The sequence below is a fragment of the Coffea arabica genome, chromosome 3c, assembly GCF_036785885.1.
Source record: "Coffea arabica cultivar ET-39 chromosome 3c, Coffea Arabica ET-39 HiFi, whole genome shotgun sequence".
NCBI lineage: Eukaryota > Viridiplantae > Streptophyta > Magnoliopsida > Gentianales > Rubiaceae > Coffea > Coffea arabica.
In genome coordinates this window covers 16,469,262-16,496,273 of record NC_092314.1, presented here as the reverse complement: position 1 = coordinate 16,496,273, position 27,012 = coordinate 16,469,262, and the positions used below count along the sequence as shown (strand labels likewise).

The 27,012-nt window shown below is 35.1% G+C and overlaps 1 protein-coding gene across 1 annotated transcript; it reads left to right on the top strand.

Annotated features, from left to right (window-relative positions):
- The first annotated feature begins 2,088 nt into the window (after positions 1-2,088).
- Positions 2,089-2,445, top strand: LOC140037852 (uncharacterized). The gene has a single exon (XM_072082999.1). It carries the CDS (start codon positions 2,089-2,091, stop codon positions 2,443-2,445), a length of 357 nt encoding a protein of 118 aa, XP_071939100.1.
- The last annotated feature ends 24,567 nt before the right edge of the window (positions 2,446-27,012 follow it).

Genomic DNA, 27,012 nt, shown 5'->3' with positions numbered 1-27,012 from the left:
TGCGCCTACTACGAAAAACCCCATTGTCTACCACTTTTCCCTCATCCTCATCTTTGCCAATCCTACTCCTTTCCTCCCATGCCAGCATAAACAATGCATCCATGGAGATGTAGAAAATCTATACCAAGAGCGGGTCTTGATAAGTTTTCGGATGAGAGAAATCTGGAAAAGTGAAGGAGATAGAGTGGAGGAAGACTTTTGTGCAGAAAAGTCTGCAACAAAATTCAAGAGCTGCTTTTCCATATGATGGTTGATCAATTATAAGGTTTTAATTACTGAAGTAATTTTTATTTACATTTTGAATCTTCATTGGTATGATGTGTAATTTGTTTGAGAAATTATGAATTTCTTTCTAGAGTTTGATAGATTTGGAGATTGGATGAATCTCTGGTTGAGATGGTAGATCCAATGTACATGGGATGACGGTAGTTGGAGGGATTCTACTGGGAATCTTCTTCTTGTAGGTTTTAGTTTTGTGGTGCATTTTCATAAGACTGCACCAAACACCTGAATATAAAGGAAAACGAAAATTTTTTCTAGAAAATTATTTTCATTGAAAATGTTCTCCTTGGAAAAAAATTTTACATTGAAACAAACGGACCCTTTATCTTTCCTGCTCCTCCAATTTTGTTTGGATTTTTGTGCTCAAACTTTCTAAGGTGGGAATGATTATTATCAGCACTAAAACGAAACTTTCCAATCATTTTGCATCACTCAATTGTCTTGTATTTTGATTGTTTGCATCAAGGTTAGCATCCCATTAGAGTGTCAGCACTTCATCAAGGTCAAGTAAATGCCCGTTTTTCCACCCTTTAGTGCACGTTTACACTTTAATTCTTTAATATGCCTGCCACAAATAGGTTAGTACATAAATAACATCATTGGCAGTCTTCTTTTCAATGTGTATGCCTGTAATGATATGGATTCGTAGAAAGATAACAGCAGTTACAGCACGCACTCTCCCACAGATTGGAGCTTTCGTGGGTTAATTTGCACATCTCCTAGTTTCCAACTAGCGCACCTTACAAGGTGGATTTTTCATCCGTCTCCTTATCATCATTTTCTTTCCATGCGTCTAAATCCTATTGGACCTTTTTTCCATCTTTGATCCCACATTTTCCACTTTAATTTACGGACAAAAATATTCTACAAGTCTATTTTTCTATTTTTTTCTTCTTTTGTACAAATTGATGATGCGATTTGCACTTTCTTTTACCATCTGCTGTACCCAATTCTACTACTTTGTATACCGTAAGGTTAGGGAATGGAAAAGTGACGCGGGGTGGAAGCATAGAACTAGATGGGGCTAGATGAACATTTCCTAGAAAAAGGATCGAAGGGTTAATTCACAATCAAAACCCCAAAGTAAAAGAATTCAACTAGAATCTAAAATATAAAGCGCACTTCAAGGGATATGGCAACACCTACAACTCAAATCTTGCAATATGTAAACTTTTCCTATAGATTTTACCAGATTAAATTTGTTATCAGAATAATTTAGTTGGTAGAAAAATAAGTCTTATTGTTAGGATATTTGTTAACCAAAAAATATATTGGTTTTGTTAACAAATATTTAGCTAAGATTTGCTAGGTAGAAGATCATGTTATCAAGTAGTTTTTGTTGAGAATTTTTAGAGAATTGTTAGTTAAAATTGTTTTAGTTTGTTTCTTTGTAAACACTATAAATAAGATGTTGATGAATAAAAAAATTAATCTCTTTTTCCAGCCCTCAATATAGTCTTGATATCCTTGTTTATGCTCCAAAAAATCAACAAAGTGGTATTAGAGCCTAAATCTTAAGGGTCTATTTCTTTGAAAGTGAGTTAATTTGGTGAGAATCCCTTTTTCACTATAAAATTATACACTTAAGCTTTTAACATCAAAATGCTAGGAAACAATTTCTTGTCCAACCCTCCAAGTTTTATTGGTGACAACTACCAAATTTGGGCTGTCAAAATGAAGTCCTCTTTGATGGCTAGTGATCTTTGGGATATGGTAGAAACAGATCCTATTTCTGAATTGTCAGAAGATCCAACTATTGTAGAGATGAGACTCCACTAGGATGCAGTCAAAAGAAGATAAAAAACCATGACGTGCATTCATTCAGCAACTTCCGATGCAATATTCACAAAAATTATGGCTTGTGAAACTGCAAAGGAAGCTTGGGATGCTCTTAAAGTAGATTTTCAAGGCAATGATACAACAAGACAGATGCAAATTTTGAATCTTAGGAGAGAGTTTGAACTCCTTAGGATGAAAGACACAGAAAACATCAAAGAGTACTCTATTAGACTCTTAGATGTTGTGAATAAAATTAGATTGATTGGAGAACAATTGCGGGATAGCAGAGTCATAGAGAAAATCTTAGCATGCTTACCTGACAGGTTTGAAGCCAAGATTTCCTCCCTTGAAGATTCAAGGGATCTCTCAAAACGGTTTGTCTGAACTAATCAATACCTTACAAGCACAAGAGCAGAGGAGAGCCATCCGAAAGGAGGAAGCAGTAGAAGGTGTGATGGCCCCACCTCCCCTTAGGGTGACCCAAGTGTTTAATAGGCTGTCTGCCCAACTCTAGTCATGACTCAATCACTAACTTACCAACAAACCTTAGTTACAAGTGCAACCACCTCAAAAGCAAGAATCACGTCTCCAAACGACAATAACAAGAACCATTCTTCAATGAATACATGAGATAGTGATCACTTCAATCTTAAGGTACATCACTAGCTCAAAATTTCAAAAGTCGAGTTTTCAAACTTACAAGTCATAAACAAAACTAGAGAGTTGATACTATTACAAAGATTTAGACAAAACTCAACCCTTCGCAATCAATTGCCCAAATTCTAGCCCCCTGTAATGAAAATAAACTAAAAGGGTGTCATGTAATCAATAATATAATACACAAGCCACAAAGAATGTAAACCACCACCAAATAGAGTAATTACACTTCACTTAAACAATAACACATTCATTTAAAAGGATATGGGACTCTCATGAGTTTGTTCAAGTAGTTTGATCAAGATTCAAGATTTCCATTTACAATCCGTCAACTTTATTCCATAATACTATCAAGTAATTCACTACTTCACGTCATTCTCCAACTACCGTTCAACCCCCTATCGGGCCCGCACATCAAATTCAATAAGGATAATACTTGAGTATACCGGTTCCAGATCAAGTTCAAGAACTCAAACATAGGTTCCAATTCAAGTTCAAGTGACAAGGCCCATGGTTCATTAATCTCATCGACCAACCCCTTGTTGGCTCGACTCGACTAACTAGACAATGGAGTTTGGGACCCCAAGCACATAATGGAGTCGATGGGATAACAATCCAAACAACCATCAAGTCAAGTACAAGTAAAGCAATTCATTTAATACAAACATTGAGAATCTAGTTAAGAAGGTTTGAGTATGATAAGGTACATACTCGCTCAGACAATATCAATTCAAGTACAAGTATCTCCATCAAGAAAACATGTCATTCAAGCAAGAAAACATGGCACATAAGCATTTCACAAGCACTTAGAACACTCGCCACTGAAAACAAAGCTTAAATGTCTGCCTTGAGTGCAACTTCGGCCTCACTTCCAAGTCCTAGAATCAAATAAATAGAGTACAATAAAATCCACTACTCCAAACCACAACATTTAAACAAAACTACTTCCAAGTCCCAACTAAGAGGTCTCCAGTTTTTAGATTTTTCTCACTCACAAACTCTCCCCAAAACGAATGGTTTCTTGTTCAATTCAAGGGGGAAATCCATGTACATGTTAAGTCAATGATTCAAGTAAAAGATAGTGCAAAAATATCTCATTTTCATCCAACAATTAGGGCTTAAAACTTCCCAAAATAGTTTTGTTTCTAAGCTGGAAATCCAACACTTAAAACAAGGAAAAGTGAGGTTTTTCAGCTCTTGGACTTATCATATTTCGCTTAAATCCATCACTCATGTTAGGGTTAAGGTATAATCAAGTGTATAAAGCATTAATATGACAATTTCACCCTACAACTTCAAGAGAAAAGCTACACAAAACCTCTCTCTCTCTCTTTTCGGCCAGCTTGAGTAGAATTTCAGCCAAGAAAATAGTGAGAAAATGGAGTTTAAACTACTTAAAGTCCATGATTTTGGTTCAAATCTAATACACACTTGTAGTTTACAGTCTTATAGAGTGTTTTTTCAATATTTATCCAACTAATCACTCAATTTTTAACCAAAAATTCCTAACAAATCCACAAAACTTCATCCCCATCATGTTAACAGATATATATAACCATAAATCTTAACAAGTAAAGCCACCAAAGTTACATATAAACATCCAAACCCTAAGTTGTCATCTCAAGAAGTCAAGCATCAAATTCAAAATGAGCAACTTGGGAAATTTCTAGGATTCACCACAAGATCTAGTCTTTAAGTTCACAAGATCAACTTATCTTAAAGATAAGAAAAAAAGAAACATAATCTAGCATGTTTACCTCTTCTAATCCACCAAACAAGATGAAATCAACCCACAAACCCACCAAATCTTCTTCCTTCCAAGTTTAAACCAAGGATGAGTAAAGTAATCAAGATCTTCCCTTCCTTTTTCCCAGAATTCCAAGCAAGATTGGAGTTTGAGCTGGAGAAGTTTTTCCTTCCTTTTCTTCCTAAGAGTTCTTGGCCTCTCTCTCTCTCTCTTGGAAGATAAGAAATTGAAAATGGAAAGAAAAGAGCTTGATAGGTGGAGTCTTATAAAGTGCTTGGTTCCTAATGTGCCACTTGTCCCATTCTCATGGTATCTTGCTCCAAATATCATATTTCTCGAAAAATCTCTTTTTTTGCACTAAAACTCCCTCTTTTCACTAAAGTTTCTTCACACACCTCACTTAAAGTCATAGTCACCCTACTTACTAATCCCCACATGTAACAATTTAAAAAATCATTAAGACTAAAATCATTGTCAAGTCATTAAACAAATAAATAAGTAATTATATAAATAAAATGCAATGCAATTAAAATGGATAAAATGACAAAAATTTTCGAGTCCTCACAGAAGGTGCTTTTTAGGTGAAAGATGAAAATTAGAATCAGCAAGGTGGCAAAGGAAGGAAATAGCAATGGAACAAGAAGAGCAAGAAGGAAGATGAGTCTCGCTGAGATGAAGGAAGAAGAGAAAAATTTCCTAAATGTCCACATTGCAAAAAGACTTCACACCTACAATAATATTGTTGGTGGAGACCTGACATCCAATGTAGGTCATGCAATCAAAAGGGACACGTAGAAAATGTATGTAAAAAAAACAGAAGAGGCCAACATGCTCAGGTAGTTGACCACCAAGAAGATGAGTAATTATTTGTGGCCACTTGCTTTGCAAGAAAGACCTCCAATGAAACTTGGCTAATTGATAGTGGCTATACTCATCATATGGCATATGATGAGTCCATATTTAGGGAACTGGATAAATCACATATTTTCAAAGTTAAAATTGGAAATGGAGATTATATTGAGGTGAAAGGCAAAGGTAATGTGGTTATTGATTAGGGTTCAGGTACTAAAATAATTTTTGATGTTTCATATGAACCTGAAATTAATCAAAACCTGTTGAGTGTTGGACAGTTGCTTGAGAAAAATTATTTTGTTGTCTTCAAAAATAGGAGCTGCTATTGCCATTTATGATCAAAATGGAGGTCAACTTTTTTCAGTAAAAATGAATGAATTTTTTTTCTCTAATTTGGTTGAAAACAAGTTCAAATGCATACCCAAGTTTAGTGGATCAACCTGAATTATGGCATAAATGATTGGGCCATTATCACTATTTTGCACTTAACTATATGCATAAGAATAGTCTTGTGTAGAACTTGCCTTTTGTTGAAGAAAAAGGTGGAGTTTGTGAAGTTTGTCAGTTGGAAAAGCAAAGCAGATTGCCATTTTCTCACAACAAATCTTGGACAGCTTCAGAAAGGCTTCAACTTGTTCACACAGATATGTGTGGTCTAATGAAAACTTCTTCATTAAATGGCAGCAGGTATTTCATAGTTTTCATTGATGACTTTAGCAAATATTGTTGGGTCTATTTCATGAAACAAAAATGAGAGTTTGCTGCTATTTTTTGGAAGTTTAAAAATTGGATTGAAAATCAAAGTGGTAATGTGACGACCCCACCTCCCCCTAGGACGTACCTCAGGGTTTAGTGCACCGCCTGCCCAACTCTCGTCAGGACTCAGTCACTCACTTCAAATAAAATAGTTCACAACCTCAAGTGTAAATGGAATAACAGTTTCCAAGTTTGGAACGTACAAATACATTCATTTCTATCTCAAGCATCCATACAATCCCAAATATATCAAAAGATTTAATTTCTCAATACATTCAACCCTAATTGAGCGATTAGTGTGAGTACAATCGTAAAAATTCAAAAACAGTCTATACCAGTCTCATGCCCTCGCTCGTACCCCCTGTAAGGAAAATAAATTTAACGAAATAGGGTGAGCTAAAGCTCAGTGAGGTTGCAAATAGCAAGTTGACCATTATTTAAAAGTGCAAGTAGCAAAGTAGCGAGCATAACAAGTCAAGAAAATGACCGAGTGTAAAAGTTCATAAAAAAATAACACGACAAATAATAATCATTTCAAAGTATAAGGATACGGATGGCTCTCAGGAGCCAAATTTCCATTGCTTCACCAGAACTTGATCAAGTAGTAGTTGACACTGTCAACTTTCGAGTAAAGTAACTAGTCCCGTAGTGCTCTGCTTGACACCAATCCATCCACCCTTCAACCCCTTTACCGGGTCCAAACGTTCAAATAAACACGTGTGGTAATACTCGAGCATACCGATTAGTTGAGGAGGTATCACTCCACTCGACAAAACAAGAGACCCAATGGTTCGTTATCTAATCGATCAAGCCCTTGCCGACTTGACTTGATTAACTAGCCAGTGGGGTTTGGGTTCCCAGTGTAAGCAGCATAGTCAATGACCAATCAATTTAGTCAAGAAAAAGTGCGGAGATGGGAATGAGAGACACCTCCCACTCGAATTGAGTGTGGTACATACGGCCGCTCCGCACTTATAAATCAAGCACAAGTACAAATATAAATGCAAATACAGGTCACATGCAAATCAAGCTACTTGTACACGCATGAATGAGATATCAAGTGTTTAGTTGAATTAGGTCAAGTGCAATAAACTACACATTTGCCCGACCAAACTAAACAAATCTTATCCGATCACGTAAAGGATTTAAATCAAGTATCAAGTTCAATCATGTATTTGGAAGCACTTACCAAAGCTTTAGTGCTTGTCAAAATCACGTTTAGGTGTAACTCCTTGGTTGGAGTCCAAATCTGTGATAAAATATCATTTACGAGTTTAAAATCAACTAGGGTTTGAAACTTAAGAGTTTCGCTTTAAGAAGATCAAGTAAATGAAACTCATTTCGATAAGATTTATGTTACATATCAAACTCTAGAAAATTCATGCTCGCTCTTTTGGTGTTGCTAAAGAAGCAATTAAAACTTTGGAATTCGCATTTGAGTCCAAAAGACGAGGAAAACATATTCCGACTGGTCACTACTTTTATTTTTCTAAGGGTACGAGTTTCAGTCAAATTTCAGCTTTACAAAAGAAGACTCGAATACCCTAGACAATTCAAGTTCAATTCGTCTTCAAATCTTTGCTCAAGTCGCGAGTACACACGCCTAACCCTCGAGTGAAAATTTGGGCGGCATGCCCTTTGTATTTAGCTATTTTTCAGCAATTTATGGCTTCATTATTTCCTCAATTCAGTCCAAAGTCACACATAAGTGTTAACACAATAACCCTTCAACTAGGTTCAATGTCATCCAATTACAAGGCAAGTTTAACAATGCGACCGGAAACCAGTTTTAAAGACAAATGGCTAAACAGCAGGTTTGACGTCTCTTGGCGTTTCGGTCACAACTGAATCTACGCTTATCGGATTGAGGTAGATTTTATAGAGTTTCGAAGCTAAGATAGAGAGATACATTTCTTATGCAGACATAAACACCCAATTCATGCATTTTCAAGGTCAAAATGTGAAATCTCAGAGAAAACAGAAAGCTGTCCGTTAAATAGGCATTTGGATAGTCAGGGGTATTTTAGTCATTTCACATATTAAAATTCTCCGATTGAGCTGAAATTTTACAGAAAGCTAGTTAACTCTATTCCCTACAACTTTCATGTTTTGAGAAAGATCTGATTTGGCCTCTATCATACACGAATATGCAGGTTAGAAATAGGGCAGATTCATCATCAAATCTGGAAATTCACTTCTACTCTTACAATTTATATGCTAACTCAATACTATCAAGTCCTATATCATCAAAACCATCAATTACTAGCTCAATACCATCAATTACTAGGTAGAGAACCATAACCAAGGCTGGAAATATAAACCCTAGCTAACCTTTCCATTATAACATTCAAAACTAACTAATTAACCATCATAAGCCAAGATTAAGGACTTCTATCCAAATTTTAGCAAGATTAACAAGAGAAAAGCAAGTTCAAGCATGATACCTTCCCAAAGCTCCTTGTAGGTGTGAAACAAATCATTTTCTTCCCAAACTTTCAGCACCCCAAGTCTTCCAAGCACTAAAAGGAAAGGTTAATTGGTTTGGATTGGTTGATTTCTCTCAAACCAAGATGGATTCAAGGTTCTCTCTTGTTTTTTTCTCTCCTCAAGCTCAGCCAGAAATTGCAGAAATGAAGCAGAGATAAAGTTAATTTGGTGATAAGAAGATAGGAAATTGGTTGGTCAAACAACCCTTGGATGGTTGCCAAATGTCGCCTCAAGATTAAAGCTCAATTTTTTTTTTAATTTTTCCCCTCTTTCCTTGGTCAACATTTTTGGCCACTTAAGGGTTAATTTAAGGGTTAATTAGCTCAATTAAATACAAGGAGATTAAAGTAATAAGGTGGTGGTCAAGTGGTGTATTCATTTGGTAACAACCGGTACACGTCGGTTCAAACAGTTTTTCCTTAACTTACACGTACTAGTGTTTTAACTTATGATTCACTCATTTATTATTATCACTTCTAATCACACCTTTTACCTCATCTAAAACCCACTCTTAACTCCCGAATTTAATACACACACCTCACCAAGTGATCACACTACCAAAATGCACAAAAAACATACCAAAAACCCTAGTATGCACAAAAATGCCTAACTTATGCCATTCCTTTACAAAAATCATAACTTGGGTTATAAATGTCAAACATTCATACAACTTGGCCTGTTAAAACTAGACTTAAAACACTAATAATCTTTAGGAGACACCTCAAAGAAATTCAGCGCATAAGTTGGTTCAAATTGAGCCATAAGCTACTACAACATTCCTATGTTTACTTGTGCAGGGCAGAATTTTCAGTCAAATTTGCCAATTTTCTGAAATTTATAAAGATTGAATCAAACTATGAATTTTACATCGTAGGAAGCTCTATGAGTCTAGTTTCAAACGCAACAAATAGAACTCAATTCTGACTTTCCTATACGAAGTTATAACCAATTTCCTAAAGCTGCGCAGAGCCTCCTATGAAAATTTCTAAATTTTCTAACAACTTGAGATTATGAACCATTTCTTAACAAAATTCAGTCCCTTGGTTCAAATTTAACCATTAAAGAAACCAAAAATCAAAGGTAAGTGAGTTCACATAAGTGTTATAAAGACAACTAAAATTTCGGGATCTCACAGATAAGACGATTAAAGTGATTCAGTCTGATAATGGAACAGAATATACTTCTAATCAGTTCAACAAATTTTGTGAAGATGCAGGAATTGAACATCAGTTAACAATCACTTATACTCAACAACAAAATGGAATAAGTGAAAGAAAGAATAGGACAATTATAGATACGGATAGGTGTTTGTTGTTTGAGAAAAAATTGCTAAAGAAGTTTTGGACAGAAGCTGTCAACACTGCAGTATATCTTTTAAACAAGTTGTCTACAAAATTATTGAATGGCAGAACCTCATTTAAGCTTGGTTTGGATGTAGACATTCAGTACAAAATTTGAAAGTGTTCGGCTCCATTTGTTACACACATATTCCTGATGTAAAGAGAGACAAACTTGACGAAAAGGCAGAAGCTGGGATTCTAATTGGCTGTTGCAGCAGTACCAAAGGATATAAAGTTTATCAACCTTTGACTACAAAAGTGATAGTCATTAGAGACATCCATTTTGATGAATACGCAACATAGGATTGAAAAAATTCCAAAGTTGAACATTTTAAGAGATCAGAATCTAAAGAATCTTAGAAAGAGAAAATTGATGAGTCAATAGATCATATTCAAGTTAGAGGTACCAAACTACTCTCTGACATTTATAACAAATGTAATGTTGCAGTTCTTGAACCTGCAGATTATGTAGAAGCTGCCAAAGACTTGAAGTGGATCGAGGCAATGAAGGAGAAGTTGAGAATGATTGAAAAGAACCCGACTTTGATGTATGACAGCCCCACCTCACCCTAAGGCGAACCAAAGGGTTCGGCGGACCGCCTGCCCAACTCTCGCTGGGACTCGATGCTCTAGAACTAGAAAATAGAGTTCATGCCAAAAGAAAGCTCTATTTACTCTATTACATCTTCAAAAGTTGCATAAACCAATACATCAAGTCATATATACCACCCGTACCCGAAAGTAAACCCTAGAAAAGTTGATAACTATAACCACCACGACAAATATATACAACCTACTAGTTAACTTATAACAAGTACAATTCAACTATTCTATCGCCAAAAGTCTAACCACCTTCCCGAGCGATCCCCACGTCAGCCCCCTGCTAAGGAAAACAAATGGAATGGGGTAAGCTATATGCTTAGTGAATAACCAGGGGTAAAATGTAAACTCACATAATTAAACAAGTAGATTAGGATATTTCACATCAATAACAGAAAAGTAACATCACAATGGTAGGATACGAGTGGCTCCAAAACCAGTTCAATTTCCCGAGTTTGAACGCTTGTTGACACTCCGTCAACCAAAGTACTCATTTGTCGAGTTTGATCACTGGTTGACCCTTGAGATCTTGAGCCACACAACTCGCTTCTCTTAAAGGATCCCCCATAGAGAGACCATGAGCCTCAACTCAAGTCATGAGCAGTAAATGCTCTAAAATATTTTTCAAGCAATAAATGCTCTAAAATCGTAGTTCAAGCAATAAATGCTCCCAAATTGCGTCACAAGCAATAAATGCTCCGCAAATGTTTCACAAGCAATAAATGCTCCATAACAAATCACAAAATCATATTTCATAGGTATCAAGAGCAACTAATGGGGTTTAGATCGAATACGATAAAGTACACCTTCGCCTAAGTGCCCATTTTTCATAGTAAACTCATATTAGTATTGAGATATACAAAAACCCTGATTACTCACTTGATAAAGCTTGGCTCGAAAAATGATACAAGTTACTGAGCTTGACCGTCACCGTCAAAAGCCTCATAGTCTGTATAGACAGATTATATACACACATAAGTGAAACGGCTATATAATAGCAGTTTATAACTTAAACGATTGAGAACGGTCAAAAATAATCAAAAAACGGTACGGGTTACACGATTTTGATCATAATTGGAGCTGTGGTTATCGGATCAAAATGTACTAGATAGTGTCTCGAAACTTAGACAAAAAGTTACAATTTCCATGAAAATACCTCAACCCATTTTTCAGTGTATCCAAGTTAAATTTGCAAAATACAGAACTAGAAGTCCAAAGGCTAGTGTATCTTTCTCGTGAAAATTTGGCGGCATGCCCCTTGTTTTTACCCATTTTCCAGTCATTTATGGCTTCAATATTTTCCTCAAACAAACCCAAAGTTACACACAAAATAATCTCATTTCAATAGCCGTTCAATAGGCTCAAAGTAATATAAGTACAAAATCAAGCTAACGACATATGCGGAAATGAGGTTTAGCCAAAGACAGATTTGACGTGATTTTGCGTAACGGACACAACCAAAGCTACGCTTATCAGATTGGGGCGCAATTTATACCGTTTCTAAGCTAAGACAAAGGGCTACAATTTTGATGAAGATCACTTAGTCCAAATTCCAAGTGTAACCCAGTCAAATTCCCAATTCACAAAACCAAATTCCAACTAATAGACCAGTTAACCGTACTACCTTCAAATGGCCATATCTCAAGCTACCAGAGTCTGTTTAAGACGTTCTTGGAGGTGTTGAAAAACTAAGACAACGTACTAAAACTTTCATGTTTTGACTAAAAGTTAGTTCAGTACGTATCTAGGTGAACAAACGCAACCAACTTAGTGTATTGGCAAAATTGTTCGCTGATTTTACTCCTAGGGCAGTCAGGATTTTCATCTTTTCATAGGCTATGTTCCTTCAATTGAGATGAAATTTTGTAGACAACCATAAAATATTATTCTATACAACTTTTATGTTTTGTGTTAAGCCTAATTCGACCTCTAAAATGATGAAATAGAATCGGGCAGAACTGAAGCTAAATTTTCCAGAAATCTGGACTTTTGCTATATTCAAGCTATAATTCACATTTTCACCTTAAAACTACCACTACTATCTCCTTTACATGATTATATACCACATATATACATCATACAACACCTAACCCACAAGAAACCCTAACTCAAAAGTCATCCATCCAATCATCAAAATCACTTGAAACAAGCATCACAAGCACAATACTAACATTAATACCCAACATAATCATGATTAATGGAGAAAGAATGGTTGATCAGCCATTATACCTCAAGACACAAGCTTGCAAGAATGATCCTCCACCACTCCTTGAAATTCTTGGTTCCTTAAGCTTCCCAAGCTTCCAACTAGTGATTAATCGGTTTAATTTTTCTTGGTTGGATTCAAGGTAGAAGATTGAAAACTCTCCTCACTCTCTTCCCTCACCTTGCTCTCGGCCAAACCAGAAAAAAAATGAGGGAAAATGAAGCAAGATGAGAGATAAGAAGACAAGACAAATGGTTGGTCAAGACACCATAGGTGGTTGACACTTGTCACCACCAAAGCCATCCAAATTTCTCTTTCTTTTCCTTGCATTTTGGCCACAATTTTCAGCCATATGGATGAGGATGAGGGGGGGATATTTTGCAAAAATATCAAGGGTATGTGGTGGTAAGGAAATGGTGGTCAAGTGGTGAGTTTAATCGGTAGTGATCGATACCCATCGGTTTAAGCCGATTTTTCTTAAATCGCGTATATTAGGGTTTTTACCTTCTAATCGCTATCTTGTTATTATCACTTCTAATCATATAATATGTCCTCATCCAAAAGTCACTCTTACCTACCAAATTTGATCCTCACTCCGTACCGAAAAGTCACACTACGAAAAAACGTGAAAATCCTAATTCGCTCTAACTTGAAAACGGACAACGAAAACCCTTACTTCTATATTCATTTACACTTATTGTGGGGTGATTGGGTAGTAAGACCATAATAAATGAATAATTTCCAAATAAAAGGGCATTTTTAAGAAAAACGTGAGGGGTTTTACAATTCCATAAATTGAATTTAGGGTTTCGGTTAAAATATGAGAAATTTGAGAAAACGGTCAGTCACAAGTGAAACTAGGGTTTTGATTAGACTTTTAGGGTTTCTAGTCTTTTAAATCAAACCCAAAGAAATAACTTTAGTTTCTTCTTTAAAACAAAATAATATTTTAAAATAAAAATAAACTAAAGAAACCGTAATATTCTCTTTGGGACTAAACAAAAAAAATGATTATAAAAATTGGGATATCACAATCTCCCCTCGTTCAAAAAATTTCGTCCTCGAAATTGCAATCAACGAGTTAAGTTTTGGAATACTCGAACAAAAAATATGGTACAAGATCGAAGTGTTGAAGAGTTATAAAATGCACGAAATAATCAAAAGATCAAAATGTGTACATATATATACAAGTCACGCCAAAAATATACACAATATAATGCACTATATATACTAAGGGACATTTGAAGTTAGACAAAGTCAAGTGCAATAAGTACTATAGGTGTAGGCATTATCATACCACAAGTAAATGACATGTAGGGACAATGCAAGGGCAAAACGAAAGAAAACACGACTTGTCGTCCCACACTCAGTGAAAATCACCCCCGTCCGGTTTCCTACTCCACTTCCCAAGGTGCCCGTTGGTCTCTTGTACTCACTCTAGCCAGACAAAACCTGTTTATGTTCCTAAAATGCAAGTCTCAAGTACTTAGCAGTGCCTCAACTCTGGAGTACTCAGGCACGAGAATCTGAAATAAGATAATTCACATCTCGAGCTGGCCAGTCCCAAGAATAAATTATCTATAATCGAAATTCCTGCCTAATGTACCTATCTATGGTTCTCAAATGCCGCAAGAAAATATAAGGCCTATAACATTCACAATTCACAGCTTATGCTTGAACAAGCACTTAGTCATTTATACTTATTCACCACTTAATCCAGGCTCACTCCGCGCAGAGACCACGTGAAGCAGGCTCTGCTACCACCTGTGACAGCCCCACCTCACCCTAAGGCGAACCAAAGGGTTCGGCGGACCGCCTGCCCAACTCTCGCCGGGACTTGATGCTCTAGAATTAGAAAATAGAGTTCATGCCAAAAGAAAGCTCTATTTACTCTATTACATCTTCAAAAGTTGCATAAACCAGTACATCAAGTAATATATACCACCCGTACCCGAAAGTAAATCATAGAAAAGTTGATAACTATAACCACCACGACAAATATATACAACCTACTAGTCAACTTATAACAAGTATAATTCAACTATTCTATCGCCAAAAGTCTAACCACCTTCCCGAGCGATCCCCACGTCAGCTCCCTGCTAAGGAAAACAAATGGAATGGGGTAAGTTATATGCTTAATGAATAACCAGGGGTAAAATGTAAACTCACATAATTAAACAAGTAGATTAGGATATTTCACATCAATAATAAAAAAGTAACATCACAATGGTAGGATACGGGTGGCTCCAAAGTCAATTCAATTCCCCGAGTTTGAACGCCTGTTGACACTCCGTCAACCAAAGTACTCATTTGTCGAGCTTGATCACTAGTTGACCCTTGAGATCCTGAGCCACACAAATCGCTTCTCTTAAAGGATCCCCCATAGAGAGACCATGAGCCTCAGCTCAAGTCACGAGCAGTAAATGCTCTAAAATATTTTTCAAGCAATAAATGCTCTAAAATTGTAGTTCAAGCAATAAATGCTCTAGTTCAAGCAATAAATGATTCCAAATTGCGTCACAAGCAATAAATGCTCCATAACAAATCACAAAATCATATTTCACAGGTATCAAGAGCAACTAATGGGGTTTAGATCGAGTGCGATAAAGTACACCCTCGCCTAAGTGCCCATTTTTCATAGTAAACTTATATTAGTATTGAGATACACAAAAACCCTGATTACTCACTTGATAAAGCTTGGCATGAAAAATGATACAAGTTACTGAGCTTGACCGTCATCGTCAAAAGCCTCACAGTCTGTATAGATAGATTATATACACACATAAGTGAAACGGCTATATAATAGCAGTTTATAACTTAAACGATTGAAAACGGTCGAAAATGGTCAAAAATAATCAAAAAAGGGTACAAAACGGGTTACACAATTTTGATCATAATTGGAGCTGTGGTTATCGGATCAAAATGTACTAGATAGTGCCTCGAAGCTTAGACAAAAGGTTACAATTTCCATGAAGATACCTCAACCCATTTTTCAGTGTATCCAAATTAAATTTGCAAAATACAGAACTAGAATTCCAAAGGCTAGTTTATCTTTCTCGTGAAAATTTGGCGGCATGCCCCTTGTTTTTACCCATTTTCCAGCCATTTATGGCGCCATGATGGTTCTATCAACAAGCACAATGCAAGATTGATCATCAAGGGATATGCTCAACAATTCGGAGTGGACTTCTCGAATACATTAGCACCAGTAGCAAGACTTGACACCATTCGGTTGATCTTAGCATTGCAGCTCAAAAAGAATGGAGAGTTTATGAACTTGATGTCAAGTCAGATCTTTGTGGAGCAGCCTCAAGGATTTGTAGTGAAAGGTCAAGAAGACAAGGTGTACCTACTTTATAAGGCACTATATGGCCTAAAACAAGCACCAAGAGCCTAGTACAGTAGGATTGATAATCATCTTTTGAAGATTGGATTTAAGAAGAGTTTGAGTGAATCAACGTTTTATGTAAAAATTATTAATGATAATATAATTGTTGTTTCATTATATGTTGATGATTTTCTTGTCACAGGAAGTAAGCCAATCTTGGTACATCAGTTTAAGGAGTAGATGAAGCAAGTCTTTGAAATGACTGACTTGGGAGAGATGTCCTATTTTCTTGTTATGGAGGTTATTCAATCTCAACAAGAAATCTTCATAAATCAACACAAATATGCAAGAGATACGCTGAAAAAATTCAATATAGAAAGTTGCAAATCAATTAGCACTCCATTGATGGAGAATGAGAAGCTCAGTAAAGATGATGGAGCTGCCGAACTTGATGAAGGCCTATACAGAAGTCTTATAGGTTGCTTGATATATCTTACAGCAACAAAGCCTGATATTATGTATGTTGTGAGTTTATTGTCCAGATTTATGAATTGTATAAGTGAGTTGCACTTCAAAGCTGCAAAAAGAGTACTTAGGTATGTCCAAGGCACTGCTGACTTTGGAGTTTGTTTCAAAAAATAAAAAAAAATAATTTACACAGCTATTCAGATAGTGACTGGGCTGGTTCGTATGATGATATGAGGAGCACTTCTGGATACCTATTTAACTTGGGTTCTGGATGTTTTTCATGGAATTCAAAGAAGCAATATGTGTAGCTCAATCTACCGCCAAGGCAAAATATATTGCTGCTACTACCGTTGTTAATGAAGCCTTATGGCTTAGGAAATTGTTAGCTGATCTAAATCATGTTCAACAAGAAGCTACCCAAATTTTTGTTGATAATGAAGCTGTTATAGCTATTTTCAACAATCCAGTGTTTCATGGGAAGACTAAGCACTTCACAATTCAATATTATTTTCTTCGAGAAGTTCAAAAGAATGAAGAAATAGTTCAGTTCATTGCAAGACTGATGATCAGATTGCAGATATTTTTATGAAGGCCTTGTCCAAAACAAGGTTTGATTGCCTAAGAAGACAGTTGGGGATCTGCAGTAAAAGTGCTATGAAGAATTGTTGAGATATGCTAACTTTTTCTATAAATTTTATCAAATTAAGTTTGATAGCAAAATAATTTAGTTGGTAGAAGAAAAAGTCTTATTGTTAGGATATTTGTTAACCAAAAATCATATTGGTTTGTTAACAAATATTTTAGCTAAAATTTGCTAAGTAGAAGATCATGTTATCAAGTAGTTTTTGTTGAGATTTTTAGAGAATTTTTAGCTAAAATTGCTTTAGTTTGTTTCTTTATAAACACCATAAATAGGATGTTGACGAATGAAGAAATTAATCTCTTTTAACAGCCCTCAATATAGTCTTGATATCTTTGTTTATGCATCAAAAAACCAACATCAAAGAATTAATTTGATTTATTTGTTGAGAGCTATTTACAGTATCCTAGATATTTCTCTTTATAGGCTACAAATATCTAAAATAAAAACAAAACAAAAACACATGAAAATGCCTAAAACACATAAAACTTCGTGTTTGGCTGCCACGAGGATCTGCCGATGGATTTAAGCTGCCTAGGCATGGATCTACCTTGTGAAATCGTGTCGCTACTACTGTCTGCCTTGAATTGAGCTCTATAATTCATGGATAGATTAAAGGCCCGGATTGCCTCCAGAATGCATGCAAATTAGACCTTTCTTCTACTGTTTCTTCGAGTGATCCCTTATCGACACACAATTATTATTGCTAATTAAACTAAACAAAAATGCTAACAAAACTATGAAATCTACAACAATTTAGAATTCTAAATGATTCTCGAGTAGTTTTATTAGATACAGACAAGGATTCATGAACTCGGGGTTCCTAGTTTATATCAAAAAGGACTAATTCAATTTCTTATATTTAGGGTCTTATAAATTATCACATGGTCCTTTTTATTTATGGTAAATCAATTTTAGTCTCTTAACTTTAACAAATGTGGCTGATATGTTCCTTTAATTGAAGATTAGGAGTAGATCTGCGAGATAGGTGAATAATCTTGGAGTCATTCAAGTTGGCAAAAAATATAAAGATTTGTAAACAATTAAAAAAAGCTCTTAAACTCATTTGAATTCTTCACCATGAGGATGATATTTTTTTGTACCATGAGATCACCTCAAATAAAGTTCAAGACATGAACTAAAGCATTTTGCTTCTCATTAGTTAAACAATCATAAAAAAATACCAATTGAGTTTGGAAGAATCTTCAAATTTGCAATAACACTATAAAATTTACAAAAAATTATATTTCAAGCTTTATGGAAATTTCTAATGGTATAGTAAGTATTTCAAGGAAAATTGCTTGGCTTTTAGGTTTGATATTCATTTTGAGGTACGCCAAGGTATAAAGAAAATCAACGTTATTCATCTACAGTTTATATTTACTATAGGAGCTTTACAAATCATGTCAGATTCATTCAAAATTTTAGTATTTTGAGACAAATAGCACATAAATTGATAATAGCTTTTGATTTTCAAAATTTTTTTAATAGTAACTAGTATTTTTCTTGTGCCTTAACATGGTTTAGTTTTTAATTTATTATGAATTTGTGCAAGCATGAATAATTTAAATAAAAAACTAACAACAATTCTATATGTTCATTCATATGAATTTTAAAAAATTTATGTATTCCAAATGTTAAGTATCATACTAATTTTTAAAATTGTGTTCATTAAATATACTTTTACTACAATATAATTGTGTTCATTAAATATTGTAATGCATATAAAAAATATCAATAGATATTCTTTGTTTTATAGATATTCTTTTAGATACTTAAAATTTTTATAATGACCATAATCTTACCTATACTTAATTAAGTACAAAAGATCTAGCAATTTATTTTCTACATCAACAAATGTTAATTCAATTTTTAGCAATATTGATAAACTTATCAATGTAACATTTCAATATTTTTCAAGACTCTAAAAATTATTATGTGAGAATCATAATAAATCAATCAAATTTAAAATTTCATATAAGCTCAATATTCTGAAACTTATGTCAAGTTGCTTATGACTCCTTGACATTACATTGGTAAATAATATGTGCAGAAATAAACACATTTGACGTGCAACACATGTTTTGCCAATCTAGTTGAGTGAATTGGAGATAACATATTGAGCAAACCAAATTTGAAGGAACTAGGTATCTTGACTTATTTCTTAAAATGGAACAATAACATTCCCTCAATGGTTACCTACCAAGATTTTGCCCACATGGTGCACCCATAGATAACAAACTCGAAACAATGTGCATAGTTGGCCTAGATTCTAGATTCACATGTGAACATGCCATTGCTAGTTTGATGGTTGATATCAGAATCTTTTCATTCTTGTGTGGGATGCGAAAGTCTCTGGTCCAACAAGTCTTTCAGTTCTATATCTCTAGGTGTTGAAGATAATTGATGGGAAACTAATTCACCAGGGTGCTTCCCTTTGATTATTTCCAATGTTAGGACACTAAAGCTATAAACATCACATTTTTCAGTGACGCTCAATGTATAAGCAAGCTCTGCACGAAATATCATATCATCAGTGAAATTTTGACACGTAATACCTACAAAAGAGAGAAATTATAACCCTATTAATTACCTGGTGCAACATATCCTAATGTGCCAACAAGAGTAGTCCAATTAGATGAATTTGTTAGAAATATTCACTTGTTTTTAGTTAACCATGTTTGTTTATTTTGTTCAACCTAGTTAGTGGAGTTAGTGAAATTAGTGGAGTTAGTGGGGTTAGTAGAATAGCTAGTGGAGTAGTTAGTAGAGTTAGTGGAGTTAGTGGGATAGTTAGTGGAGTTATTTTGAACTCTATAAATAGAGAAGTTTCATGTTATGAGTTGCATATTAGATTTACAAAGAAATAAAGTCTATCCCTTTGCTTCTCTTATTATTTTTTCATTAATTGTATTAGTGGCATCAAAGCTAGGTTTGTGAGTGAAAACAAAAGTAAGTTGTAAAAATTGTGTTGTAAATCACGATGGCCACTGACAACTTTGTGCAGTTAGCAATTCCTTATTTTGATGGTCACTATGATCATTGGAGCATGCTAATGAAGTACTTGTTGAGATCTAAAGAGTATTGACAGGTTGTCGAATCTGGAGTAGCATAGCGAAAAGCCAAAGTAGTATTGTCAGAGGCGCAGAAAATGGAGTTGGAAGTATTGAGACTGAAGGATCTTGAAGCCAAGAATTACTTTTTTCAAGCTATTGGTTGAGTCATCTTGAAGACAATTCTTAGCAAAGATACCTCCAAACAGATTTGGAGCACCATGAAAAAGAAGTATCAAGGAATTGAAAAGGCAAAGTGTGTGCAGTTTCAAGCTCTTTGGACCGAATTTGAGACTTTACGCCTGAAGTCAAGTGGGTTAGTCATAGATTATTTCGTAAGAACAATCGCAATCGCTAATAAGATGAGGATCCATGGACAGAATTTTGAGGACGTCACCATTGTCGAAAAAATCCTTCGAACAATAATAGCAAAATTTAATTTTATTGTATGCTCTATAGAGGAATTGAAATATATTGATGCACTTTCAATTGATGAGTTGTAGAGTTCTTTGCTAGTTCATGAGAAAAATATTAACCAACAAGAAAAAGAGGAGCAAGCATTGAAGACTTCAATAGAAAGTCACTCAACATGGAAGGAGGCAAAGGCAGAGGTAGAGGTAGAGAAAGCAATGATCGTGGCAATTAACAACAACAATACCAACACTAAGAAAATCAATTTCAAGGAAGAAGAAGAGGATGAGAAGGCCATCAATCAACAATTCAAAGGCCAAAATCAATAGATAAATCTAATGTTGATTGCTACAAATGTCATAAGTATAGTCATTATCAGTTAGAATGTCAAACTAATTTGAATAGATAAAATAGAGAAAGAACTAACTTTGCAGAAAAAAAAGAAGATGTGTCTCTTTTGATGGTGTGTCACGAGTGAAGATACTTAACAAGACATGTAATATTTAAACACCGGGTGCAGCAATCACATGTGTGGAGATAAGAAGACATTCTCTGAATTGGATGAGTCATTCCGTAATACTGTCAAATTTGATGATAACTCCACAATTTTCGTTATGGGAAAAAGAAGGGTAACTATCCAAACTAAAGGAATTCTTCTACTCACATTATCACTGATATTCCTTTTGTTCTAGATTTAAAGACAAACTTGCTTAATGTGAGTCAGTTGCTAAAAAAGGGGTAGGAAATTTCTATCAAAAATGGAGTATGTCAAGTTCAAGATGCAAAGTTGGACTTAATTGCTCAAGTTAAGATAATGGCAAATCGTATGTTCCCACTCTATTTGTAGAACTCGACTCATTCGTGCTTCTCAACAAAATCGAATGATATGGCATGGTTATGGCATTTTTGTTATGGACACCTAAACTTTAGTGGATTAAAAACTTTGTAACAAAAAAATATGGTGGCTGGTTTACCTCAGATTACAATTCCTTCAAAAGTTTGTGAAGAGTGTGTCATTGGCACACAACATCGGGATAGCTTTTCAAAAGAAAAATCATGGAGACTAAATAACGTATTGGATTTGGTTCATTCTGATTTATGCGGACCCATAAATCTGCCATCTAATGGTGGAAAATGTTATATTATGACGTTTATTGATGATTATAGTTAAAAAACTTGGGTCTATTTTTTGCAGAAAAAGTTGAAACATTTTCAGCTTTCAAAATTTCATGACTCTTATAAAAAAGGAAGCAGACAAGTCCAAAAAGATTCTTCTCAATAATCGTGGTTGAAAATATAACTCACAAAAATTTATAAATTTTTGTGAGGAGCATGAAATTCAGAAGTAGCTTACAGCAGCTTATACGCTACAACATAATGGTGTTTCAGAGAGGAAGAATCGTACAATCTTGAACATGATGAGGACCATTTTGACAAGAAGTGGTGTTCCAAAAAAATTTTAGCCTAAAACTATCAACTAAAACATTCATATATTGAACAGAAGTCCCATATTTGTTGTTAAAAATATTACACCTGAGAAAGCATGGAACTGATGAAAACCAATAGATCACTTCAAAACTTTTGGATGCACTACCTATGCTCCTGTTCCAGACCAAAAGAGGACAAAACTAGATAATAAGGGAGAGAAATGCATTTTTTTTTAGTGTTAGTGATCAATCAAAGGCCTACAAGCTTTATAATCCCATCACTAAAAAATTTGTCATCAGTCGAGATATATTTTTTTATGAGAAAATTTTTTGTCCATGGAATAACAATATTATTAAACAACAAATACCTGTTGATTTTGATGAAATTGATGAAGAGAACAAGTAGTCGACTGAACGAATTTCACTAGATGGTGCAAATAATGTTTCAAGTTTTCAAACAATAGCAGAAGATGAAGGATGGCCTCAATGTATTAGAAAAGACCTGCATGGATGATCGATTATGAGGTAATCGGAATTGATTAATTTGAACATCCACTTGCACATTTTGCACTATTTTTCGATTGTGATCCTACAGTTTTTGAAGAGACTATTAAAGGTTCAAAGTGGCAGAAGGCAATGCATGAAGAAATTGTAGCTATTGAACGAAACAATACATGGGAGTTAACTGATCTTCCAGAAGGACCAAAATCAGCTAGTGTCAAGTAAGTGTATAAGACGAAATTGAAAGAGAATGGAGAAGTTGGCAAGTACAAGGTACATTTAGTAGCTAAAGGTTATAAGCAAGAATTTAGGGTGGATTATGGAGAAATCTTTGCTCCAGTCACAAGGCATGACACGATCAAGATAGTGATTGCACTGACAGCATAACAATTATGGCCTATCTTTCAGTTGAATGTGAAATCAGCATCTTTACATGGTGATCTATAGGAACAGGTATTTATTGATCAACCCCCTAATTATTTGAAGTTTGGAAGTGAACATATGATATACAAACTCAAAAAGGCATTAAAAGACATTGTACATGTTAAAACAAGTCCTACGTGTTTGGTATAGTCGTATAGATGTTTATTTTTCTAAGGAGGGGATTAAAAAATGTCCATAAGCATACATTTTTTATAAAGATTAGAGATGGAGGTAGATTGCTTACTGTTTGCTTATATGTTGATGATATTATTTTTATTAGAAATGATAGTGCTATGTCTGAGAAATTTAAAAACTCTATGATGGCTGAATTTGATATGTCTAATCTTGGAAAGATGCATTACTTTTGGGCATTGAAGTGGCGCAATCTGCTGCTGGAATTTTTTTTCTATTGAAGAAAACACGTGCAAGAAATTCTGAATAGGTTTCAAATAAAGAATTGTAATTCTATTAGTACACCAGTTGAAGTGGGTTTAAAACTCATCAAAGAACTTGAAGGAAAGAGAGTTGATAACACTCTTTACAAGCAAACAAGGGAGATACATCTTCTAGTTGCCAAGAAGGTTCTTCGATACTTGCAGGGAACCATTGAATATGAGTTGTTCTACAAGAATAGTGAAAAATTAGATTTATTTGATTTTAGTGACAATAACTATGTAGGCGATCTTGGTGATAGAAAGAGTACGTCTGGATATATATTCATGATGGGTTTAGTAGCTATTTCATGGTATTCAAAGAAGCAACCAATTGTTACTTTATCAACAACTAAAGCAGAGTTCATAACCGCAACAACCTGTGCCTGTCAAACAATTTGGCTAAGGAATATTCTTGAAGAGTTGCATTTTTAGCAAGAAAGAGCTATTACAATTTACTGTGACAATAGTTCTGCCATCAAACTCTCTAAAAATCCAGTTCTACATGGAAGAATCAAGCATATAGATGTGAGATTTCAATTTCTAAGGAAAATCATAAGGGATGGAATAATTGATTTTCTCCACTGCAAAAGTGAAGATCAAATTGCTGACATAATGACAAAGCCATTGAAGTTAACCACGTTTTAGAAACTAAGGAAGCTGCTTGGAGTCTGTCAGTTCATAAGTCCTATTAAACTGAATGTTTGGAAAACTTTCAGTTTAAGGGAGGGATTGTTAGAAATATTCACTCGTTTTTAGTTAACCATGTTTGTTTGTTTTGTTCTACCTAATTAGTAGAGTTAGTGGAATAGCTAGTGGAGTTAGTAGAATAGTTAGTGAAGCTAATGAAGTTAGTGGAATTAGTGGGATAATTAGTGGAATTGTTTTGAACTCTATAAATAGAGCAGTTTCATGTTATGAGTTGTGTATCAGCTTTACAAAGAAATAAAGTTTAGTCCTTTACTTCTCTTATTATTTTTCAGTAATTGTATCAGTATCCTTCCTGATAAATTTAGCAATGCCAAAGACTGAAACACGAGCCTCATATTCTAAATCAAGCAACACATTGTTGCTTGAAATGTCCCCATGAACTATTGAAGGTGAGCAATCATGATGCATGAAAGATAGGGCATGAGCCAGGCCTTTGATGATGTTCACCCTCTTTTCCGAGTCTAGTTCCTTAGCTTCTTCTTCCATGCTGAAAATTTTGGCCAAGCTACCATGCTCATGGTACTCATACACCAAAAGGAATGTGTGGATTTTGAGTAGAAACCGACAATGTTTCTGTGCTTGATGTTTGCCAAGGCTCTTATCTCATTTAAGAAACTGTTGAAGTACACCTTCTTCAGTAGTAGATGAAGTCTCTTTACAGCTACCAATTTACTAGGTGGGACCATTGCCTTGTAAAGACTTCCATAACGTCCTTCCCCAATATAGAATATTTTGCTGAAATCTTCATTTGCTTTTAATAGTTCTCTGTACATTGCTTTGCCATCAAACGTTGATATGGAAAACAAATCAGCATGCACTACATTCTCTGTGGTTTTTCTTTTCCTTTGTTGACATATTTTATGGGCTCCAAAGAATGCACAAAGAAGTATGAATGATCCTAGAAGAGGGAGCACAATTATGAGAACAAGATTCAATCCCTTAACCTTTATATGATTTCTACTCAATTGAGGACTTTCACATTATTGTAAACCAGTAATATTACTGCATAAACCTTTGTTTCCCCTTAATTCTTCTATGGCGATATTTTCAAAGGCTTTGCCATAAGGAATTAGATCCTCAAAGTTATTGAAAGATATGTTAATATGCAAAGAACCAGGTAGTTCTGCCAAAACCGTTGGAAGGAAACCAGAGAGGTAATTACGGGAAAGATCCAATATCTCAAGACTCTGTAAACTTCTGAACATGGATGGTATTTCACCTGTGATGTAATTATGACTCTGATCCAAGATAGAAAGTCGAGTGTCACCAACCCAAGCTGTTCCCAATGGCTTCTTGGCAGAAGTATTGGGATTCAGCTTGAGGGGACAGAAATGAGGACGTGAATTAAGGTGGAGAGGAAGAAATGTAAAGAAGGTGAAGGAAGATGGTAGAGAAATTCGCAAAGGAAAGAACTATTCCTTTCCCTCAGGAAATCTGTTACAAATCAATCAAAAGTCTACTTCTCCTCGGTGTAGAGTCCACTGCTTAATACCAGTGCCTAAAGGTTGCATGCAGTGCATGCATGTTGCACGTAACCGAACGCTACATGGACCGATTCCCAAAGATTCCTTCTAACAATCTTGCTACGCAACAATTATGAAAAATGACACTGTACCACTAATTCTGCTAAATAAGTAAAAACGACATAGTTTACAACTAATTCTGTTAAATGAATAGAACGACACAATTACTGCTACACCTTATTCCAGCTTGTTCCATGACATCTCCTCACCCTTAATTGCAACCTTGTCCTCAAGGTTCAAAGTCTGGAAATGCAGTGCGTATGAATTTAGCATCTTCCCAGGTAGCATTAGATAGAGAAGAATTGAACCATTGGACCAACCATTGCACTGCTACACTATTCTTCCTCTTAACCATTCGCCTATCTAAAATTGCCACTGGTTGGACCTTCAACTGCCCTTCCTCATCCGAATATGGTAATGCTACACTAGGAACCATTATTTCTCCTACCTTCTTCTTTAACAGTGACACATGGAAAACATGATGAATTTTCGAGTCTTCTAGCAATTTCAGCTTATAAGCGATAGCTCCAATCCTTTCAATCACCTGATATGGTCCATAGTATTTTGTAGCAAGTTTCATGTTCTTCCTAAGAGCCATAGAGATCTGTCTATAAGGCTGTAACTTGAAGAACACCCAATCTCCTACAGCAAATGTCCTTTATGATCTCTTGTTGTCTGCATACTGCTTCATTCTCGCCTGAGCTTGCTCTAAATTATCCTTAAGCAATCTCTCCACTCCTTGTCTATTCTCTACACAGTCTTCTACTGCTGCTATGTTGGTTTGCAAGTAAGGTCCCATGGCAAGTAAGGGTCATATCCTCAGGAATTGGGGATATTTGTCTCTTTTGAAATCCAAAGTAACACGGGGGATGTTTTTGTATAAAGGATGACAATTAAAGCAGTTCAACTAAAATAAAATAGCCAACTAAAAATTAAATGACAATTCACTAAAATCAAAGTAATAATAATTAAAAGTCTAGTCAAGAAATAACTTCAGCAGTGGTTCACCTAATTGATCATCGAAACAAAGGTAATTCCAATTATTTACCAATAAATAGGTTATAACTGTCAAACAAGCGATGACAGTCAACCCCTCCTTACTGTGTCGGTGATTAAGGTACGCCCGTTAATCACTGCTCTAATTGAGAAATAATTCTAGGTACGATCGTAACATTTAATTCTCAAATTGCCTTACGTATTAGAGGAGCCCTATTTTAACCGAATAACGCACTACTAAAGTTATTTTAGATTAACTCGCGTATTCCCCTGACACAAATCCAATCATGTCAGTTGTCACTATTTCAAGGCAATTAAACAATTACAGATTTAATACCCTAATTGACAATAGGTTACTAAATCAATTCATTATCCGGATCCAAGCCAATCAAGT